The 7,956-nt window shown below is 49.5% G+C and overlaps 1 protein-coding gene across 2 annotated transcripts; it reads left to right on the forward strand.

Moving 5' to 3' along the window:
• Positions 1–704: 704 nt before the first annotated feature.
• Positions 705–7,956, forward strand: HSP90AA1 (heat shock protein 90 alpha family class A member 1; the record flags this gene model as incomplete). 2 transcript variants are annotated; one of them, XM_083862728.1, is made up of 11 exons in its annotated part: positions 705–838; positions 2,516–2,674; positions 2,768–3,134; positions 3,617–3,750; positions 4,228–4,536; positions 5,091–5,256; positions 5,519–5,709; positions 5,835–5,982; positions 6,333–6,601; positions 6,715–7,048; positions 7,211–7,956. In XM_083862728.1, 10 exons carry the CDS (start codon positions 2,516–2,518, stop codon positions 7,318–7,320), a joined length of 2,187 nt encoding a protein of 728 aa, XP_083718854.1. In that variant the 3' UTR covers positions 7,321–7,956. The 2 variants fall into 2 exon arrangements, with proteins under 2 accessions (XP_083718854.1, XP_083718853.1); XM_083862727.1 differs by lacking the exon at positions 705–838 and having other exon boundaries at positions 2,483–2,674.

Raw genomic sequence — 7,956 nt, forward strand, 5'->3', positions numbered from 1 at the left:
CCTGCACCTTCGCTCCCTCACACACCTGCACCTCCACACACCTGCATCCCGCATCTTCACACACCTGCAGCCCGCACACATACATCCCTACCCCTCACATCCCTGCACCCTCACACACCTGCACCCCGTCCCCTCACACTCCTGCACTCCCACACAGCTGCACGCCGGCGCACCGGGCACGCAGCAGAGGGGTTTCAGCACGGAGAGGGAGGGGGTGACCCCAACCCCAGGCCATTCCCGGCAGGAGGGGGGGCACCCCGCGTTTTCCAGGCCGTTCCCGGCCGCTCCGCGGGGGCGGGGGAAGGGTGAAGGAGGACTCGGGGGGGGGGAGAAGAGACCCCCTCCGGCCCCGCCCCCTTCTAGGACGTTCGGAGCGGGGCTCGGCAGCCAATGACGTCATCGGGCACCGAGCAACCGCCCCTTCATCGCCGCCCCGCGCGGCCCCCCGCGCATGCGCCCGCCCCCTTCCTGCTTCCCCCCTCCCCCCGGTTTCCCGGCCGACCAATCGCTGGGGGCGCAGCGGGGCGGGGCACAGGAGCGCGCGCGCTCGCGCCCATTCAGCCGCCGGCCCCGCGGCGCCTGTCGCGGACCGCCGCGATTGGCTGCGCGAGGCGCGGCCCCGCCCCCCGGCCGGCTCGCTCCGCCCCCGCCGCGCGGCCCCCTCCCCGCGCCCCCCCGAGCCGGCGGTGAAGGTTCCCGATGGTTCTGGAAGGAGGCGGGTCCCGCCGTATATAAATCGGGCGGGCTGTGGGGAGCGCGCACTAGTGAGGTTATAGCGGAGCGGGAGAGCTGTGTCACAGCGTCAGCGAGGAGAGCAGCGCCCCTTCCCTCTGCCAAGGTGAGCGGTGGCGGCGCTCGCCGGCGGTGGATGGGCGCAGGGAATGTTTTCTGACCGAATCCCGGGGCTCGGGGGCTGGGGGAGCGGAGCTGCCTGCGGGGTGGGGGTGGCGGGCGCTGCGGGAGCCGCGTGGCGCAGGTCGTGCTTCCCTCTGTGCAGCTTTAGAGCCCGGGAAAGATAATTGGGGTTTATCGTCTGGGTATAGATGAAAGGGAGACCGACGGTGACGGTTCTGAAAGCAGTTTGCTAAAATCTGTAAGAATGGCGGTGGAGCTGGGGAGAGGGAGCGGTTCCTGGGGAGGATTCCGGTGTGGCAGCGGAGCGGGGGCCGCGGGCGGCGGGCAGGGTGAACATTTTTAATAAATGAAGGGAAGGCTGTCGGTGTCCCGGGAGCAGCCGCAGCGCCGCCTCCGCCTGGCAGCGCCTCGGGAGGGCTGTGCGGGGCTGACCCAGCGCTCCGGGGCCGGGGATCGGGGGCTGGAGAGAGAGAGGGACCCGCTCTCAATGAACGGGCACCCCGCCATGAGGGGGCAAGATGGAGGAGCTGCGTGAGGGGAGCGCCGGGCCGGGAGCGCGGCGGGGGCCAGAGGGAGGAGGCGAAAAGGAGCGGCGGCGATGGGGTGGGAAGAAATAGGTGGCAGAGGGAGAAGGAAGGGAGTACTGTGTGGAGAAGGAGCGGGGGCCAGAGGAAAGGAGCAGCAGTGCCAGGAGGGAAGGGAGCGAGGGGGGAAGGAGTGGGGGCGGCAGAAAGGAAGGAGCGGGAGAAAAGCGGAATGCAGCAGGCGGAGAAAGGGGGATGGGGAGAAAGCGCGGCGTGAGGAGGGAGCCGGGGGCACGGCAGCGAGGCCGGGAGCGGCTCGGGGGCCGCTGGGCTCCGCAGCGCTCCGGGGGCGGGGGGAGGCGCGGGCGGGGGGCGGGGCGGGGGGGCAGGGAAGGCTCTGGCAGTTTCTAGAAGGTCTCGCGGTGCCGGCGGGCGCCGCCAGGGGGCGCTGCCGCTCGGGGCGCGGTCCCGCGGGCGGGGGGGGAGAGACGGGCCCGCGCCTCCGGCCGCGCTCCGGGCCCGCCCCGCCCCCTGTGACCGGGGAGGGGGCTGGACACGCCGCTCTCGGGAGAAATCCGCCCCGCAGTGGGGGCAAACGGGCAGCAGGCACCCGCTTAAGGACGGGTGTTTTATCAAGGTAAATGTTTGTCCAGAGGAACAGGTCCAGTTGAGAGTTGAGAGTTGTTTCAAGGGAGAGTCGTGCATAGTGTTTTTTGCTGGAGGTGGTAGCTGTGTGTGCAGAGTACTACCGAGATGAGAATAAGAGAGAAATAATCTAAATAAAGGCTTCAGGTGCTTTCGTGAAAAGGGAAAACAAGGGTTTTCTATCAGTCCGTAAGTTAAGGGAGGAGAGGGGAAAAGTCCTGTCTTTTCCTAAGTGCTGCAAGTAAAGTGAGTGCAAAGAAAGCCTGGAGTTAAAGTTCTGTCATAGATTTTCTGCATTCCTTAAAATTATTGAGTGGTTACTGGCTGGAAATGAGATCTGGGTAGGGCTTTTTTATGTGTCTGCGTTCCTCTGGTGCTGAAACCACGTGGTTAAGAAACTTGATCTTAATGCCATTGTCATTGTCTGCAGAAGGATGTGAATAGCTAAGCTTTTCCGGATGGAATTTCAGTTTCTCCCTCTTCCTTCACAGATGCCAGAAGCCGTGCAAACTCAGGACCAACCAATGGAGGAGGAGGTGGAGACCTTTGCCTTTCAGGCAGAGATTGCTCAGTTGATGTCTCTGATCATCAACACTTTCTACTCCAATAAGGAAATCTTTCTTCGTGAGCTGATCTCCAACTCCTCAGATGTAAGTACCAAAACTGGTCTGGTTAATTCTGACAATCACTGAGATTTTTTAGGAGTAGTCAGGGAATGTTAAAGCCTGTCTTTTCTTCTACAGGCTCTGGATAAGATAAGATATGAAAGCTTGACTGACCCCAGCAAGCTGGATTCTGGAAAAGAGCTGAAAATTAACCTGATCCCAAACAAGCATGACCGCACTCTGACCATTGTGGATACTGGCATTGGGATGACCAAGGCTGACCTGGTCAACAACCTTGGCACCATTGCCAAGTCTGGCACCAAGGCTTTCATGGAGGCCCTGCAGGCAGGGGCTGATATCTCCATGATTGGGCAGTTTGGTGTTGGCTTCTACTCCGCCTACCTGGTTGCTGAAAAGGTGACAGTGATCACCAAGCACAACGATGACGAGCAGTATGCCTGGGAGTCCTCAGCTGGAGGGTCCTTCACTGTCAGGCTGGATAATGGTGAGTGTTCAGTGTTCTGCTCAATGGTGCCTTTTATGGGTGTTTATCAGTGATACATAGTCTGCCTTGGAAAACAAACAAGATAAAGGGAATTAATAATATAACTAATGTGCTGCATTAGGCATAGGTCCAGGTCATATCTTGCTATTTCAGATGGCATAATTTAATATGTATGGAATTCCCGGGTAAATGGTGCATTAAGCTTTCAGAGCTTTCACAGAGAAATATTTGTAAGATTTCAACAGCTCTGTATGCAGAGTCTTTAAAGACTCTTGAACAGAGTAGGAAACATCTTCTGAGCTCATTTAAAATACATGCAGAGTACAGTAAACTTGAGAAAGTGTAACCTAGGCTGTTTTTATACATAAAAGCTTTATTTTCCTAGTGGTAAAAAAAGGGCTGATAGAGCAATGTGTTTTTAAAGAGCTAATCATTAAGTCTGCTCTGCTGCAGCAAAGTAAAACATGTGAACTCCATTCTAGGTGAACCTCTGGGCCGTGGAACAAAAGTCATCCTGCATCTTAAAGAGGATCAGACCGAATACCTGGAAGAGCGGAGAATCAAGGAAATCGTGAAGAAGCATTCTCAGTTCATTGGCTACCCAATTACGCTCTTTGTACGTACCTGACTTGAAATGATAAATAAGTATTAGCCCTTTCAGGTGTGAGAGTTTGTGTAAGAAGGAGCAGTCAGTCTTCATTTGGTTTGTTTCAGTTCTTTCAGATGTTACATGGAGGAAGCTCTGGGGAAGTGTAGTTCTGTTAATTAAAATTTTATTTCATAAGATTAGGTTTAAAAAAAGGATGTTTTCCAAGCCATTAGTTTCTGCTTCCAAACCATTAATGGATTTAGGTGTACTGTTACAAGTCATTCAGTGTAACAAAACTGAATGATAAGACTTCAGCTCCTAGCACATGGAAACACCACCACTTGTGTCAGCTCCCAGAATGAGAGTCTTTGGACTGTAGGAGGGAGAGCTTGACACCATACTAGGGAAATTTTCTGTCTTTTTGGGGGGTGCAAGGGGTACCTTAGAACTATTATTTTCTAAATTTACAGCTTTTGCAATTAATGTACTGCTCCTGTTTTGTAGGTGGAGAAGGAGCGTGATAAGGAGGTGAGTGATGATGAGGCTGAGGAAAAGGAAGAGGAAAAAGAAGACAAGGAGGAAAAGACAGAAGATAAACCAGAGATTGAGGATGTTGGCTCTGATGAAGAGGAAGAGAAGAAGGATGGAGATAAGAAGAAGAAGAAGAAGATTAAGGAGAAGTACATTGATCAGGAAGAGCTCAACAAGACCAAGCCTATTTGGACCAGGAACCCGGATGACATAACCAATGAGGAATATGGAGAATTCTACAAGAGTCTGACCAATGACTGGGAAGACCACCTGGCTGTCAAAGTAAGTTCTTCTCTGGATACACAACTACAGTTGTTGCATGTGTAGATACATGGACTATAATACACAGCACAGAAGCCAGAGGGTTGCTTAACATGCTGCTGAACTGTGTTTGGTGTTAATAATCTGGATCAAACCTGCAGTCAGGAAGTGCATCTGCCTTCCCAGTTCATTGTTTAGTTACTGTGTCTAATTAAATTTAAGACTACATTGCATATAAATGCAAAAAGTGATTAGGTTTGTAATTTGTCATTGAAAAGGTTTTGTGCCTTTACTGTGATGGTGGAAAGTGCAGTAAGAACACATTTGGTTTTTAAATCTCAGTGTGCTGTATAAGGAACTGAATGTGTTCTGAAGTGGTCTGCTGACCTCATAACTTAACACTTACTCAGTGTGCCTCTCTGAGGAAAGTGCTTGTTCCTAACCAGTGTCTCAGCTGCTCTGTTAATCTGATCTCTGATGGTCACAGTTTGTGTTCTGCATTTGAAGAGCTGTTAAGTGGTTATCACAGTGGAACCATGCAAATGGACTAAAACTATCATCTTGTTTTCTTCCAGCACTTCTCTGTGGAAGGGCAGCTGGAATTCAGGGCTCTCCTGTTTGTCCCACGGCGTGCACCCTTCGATCTGTTTGAAAACAGGAAGAAGAAGAACAATATCAAACTGTATGTGCGCAGAGTTTTCATCATGGACAACTGTGAGGAGCTGATCCCTGAATATCTGAGTGAGTATAATTCTGGGGAAAGTGTTCCCTAAAAAGTCAAAACTGCTTAGCTGTTCCATAGTTCTGTTTTGTAGGTAAAGAAATTTGGAAGGGGGATGGTTTTAGTTCTAAACTGTTGAGCAATTAAAAGTGTGGGTTAGTTCATGTTTACTGGAGTTCTGTAGAAACAAATTCATAATTTTTTATGACCAGAGCCACCTGTAGGTAGAGTGACTGGTAATACTTGTTTGAGGCTAACGGAGGTGATTCTGTCGTTTCACAGATTTCATGAGGGGTGTGGTAGACTCTGAGGATTTACCTCTGAACATTTCTCGTGAGATGCTGCAGCAGAGCAAGATCCTGAAAGTGATCCGCAAGAACTTGGTGAAGAAGTGCTTGGAACTTTTCACTGAGCTGGCTGAGGACAAGGAGAACTACAAGAAGTTCTATGAGCAGTTCTCCAAGAACATCAAGGTTGGTAATCTTTCTGCTCCACAGTGCTGATACTTGCAGTTGCAGATTGTTGCAGCTGCTAAGTACCACAGTTCAGTATTTACCTGAAGGAATCATTTAGTGATTTTTCTCCCTCCTTTTTGTAGCTTGGCATCCACGAGGACTCGCAGAACCGCAAGAAGCTCTCAGAATTACTGAGGTACTACACATCTGCGTCTGGTGATGAAATGGTTTCCCTGAAGGATTACTGCACTCGGATGAAGGAAAACCAGAAACATGTCTACTACATTACTGGTGAGTTGGGAGCTGAAATGATCCAAAGTGCTCACACTGTATGTAGGTTTACTTACCTTCAGGCAGGTTCATAAATGCTGTTATGGGGTTCCCTTGTTTGGCAGGAATGGGAGGTGTATTTTACCTGGGATTCCAGGAAATGCAAATTTGCTTCCAAATCAGTTAAGAGTATTAGATACTGGAGTGTCAGTTTAAACAGCCTTGAGTGTCTTTGGGCTGTCAGTGCCCCTTTAGGTTTTGCTGTGGTTGGGACATGAAGCATCCCAGCTGTTGCATAGGCTCTGCAGAAACTGAGCAGGCTGCTGTCAGTGCTGAGGCTCATCTGTGTCCTTGTTGTTTGTTTGTTGCAGGTGAAACAAAGGATCAGGTGGCCAACTCTGCTTTTGTGGAGCGTCTCCGCAAACATGGCCTGGAGGTGATCTACATGATTGAGCCCATTGATGAATACTGTGTGCAGCAGCTGAAGGAATTTGAGGGCAAGACCCTGGTTTCTGTAACAAAAGAGGGTCTGGAGCTTCCAGAAGATGAGGAGGAGAAAAAGAAACAGGAGGAGAAGAAAGCAAAGTTTGAAAATCTTTGCAAGATAATGAAAGATATCCTTGAAAAGAAAGTAGAAAAGGTAAAAAAAGTAGTACTTGGTTCACCTGTGTGTAAAAGTGCTGTATAAAATGAATTTAGATAAATCATCTGTACTTGTTGAAATTGCAAACTTGTGCTTTGTACCCTCTGCAGGTTGTTGTGTCCAATCGTTTAGTTACTTCTCCATGCTGCATTGTAACAAGTACGTATGGCTGGACTGCCAACATGGAGAGGATTATGAAGGCTCAGGCACTAAGGGACAACTCCACAATGGGATACATGGCAGCAAAGAAGCACCTGGAGATTAATCCTGATCATTCCATCATTGAAACACTGAGGCAGAAAGCAGAGGCTGATAAGAATGACAAGTCTGTGAAGGATCTTGTCATCTTGCTGTACGAGACAGCACTCCTGTCCTCTGGCTTCAGCTTAGAAGACCCTCAGACACATGCCAACCGCATTTATAGAATGATCAAACTTGGGCTGGGTAAGTTCCCAAATCCCTCCTGGCTCCAGTGAACTCGGGATGTGTTGTCTTGGTCCTGCTTGGTAGAGTGGAAAATGGACCCCTCAGGTGGTTGAAGTGCTGGGGGGATTAAGGGTTTGATTTGAGCTGTCAGCATTAATGGGGTGTGTGTTTCCTGCACAGGCATTGATGAAGATGACACTGCTGCAGAAGAAGCCAGTCCAGCAGTCACTGAGGAGATGCCACCTCTGGAAGGAGATGATGACACATCACGCATGGAGGAGGTGGATTAAACCAGTTTACAGGAACTCATGAATGTTTCCTTGGCTAATATGAATAAGTTATATTTTGTATATTATGAATGTTACCTGCCAAAAAAAATCTTTGACACTTTGTCTGCATTCCCTCTTTATATTTATTTTCAAAGATGTTATACCTTTATTTTTGTTACATTGCTTTTTCAGCTGATGTGAGATAAAAATGCCATTGAGGGAATATTTTCTTTAACACTGTACAACCCTAAACAGGCAAGTAAGGAGTTAGTTATTTTTGTCTGTATTAGCTGGTTGCAGGTGGCAGGGTTTTTGACTTATTCTTAATTGCCAGAAATGTGGAAAGAAGTAACAAAGATGGGAAGACATCGGGGTGTTCAAGTTTGTTTAGTGTTCCACAGCTCTTCAACTCTTAAATGTCTAACATACAGTACCTAGTAACTAGGTATCTAGGAGAGCTGAATCTTTTGGGGAAGCTTTAATCCTTCTGCTCCTAACAAGGTCTTGATGTTTAAAGTTGTTTTTTATACTGTTCAAGGATTCTGGATTGCACTCTACCATAGAATAGAATCCACTGTAAATCTCTATTGTGACTTATGCAACTCTGCATGTACAGTTCAAACCTAGAACTGTAAGAATAAAAGTGTTAAGAATTGA

This window comes from Zosterops lateralis, assembly GCF_965231275.1.
Source record: "Zosterops lateralis genome assembly, chromosome: 6".
NCBI classification, from domain to species: domain Eukaryota; kingdom Metazoa; phylum Chordata; class Aves; order Passeriformes; family Zosteropidae; genus Zosterops; species Zosterops lateralis.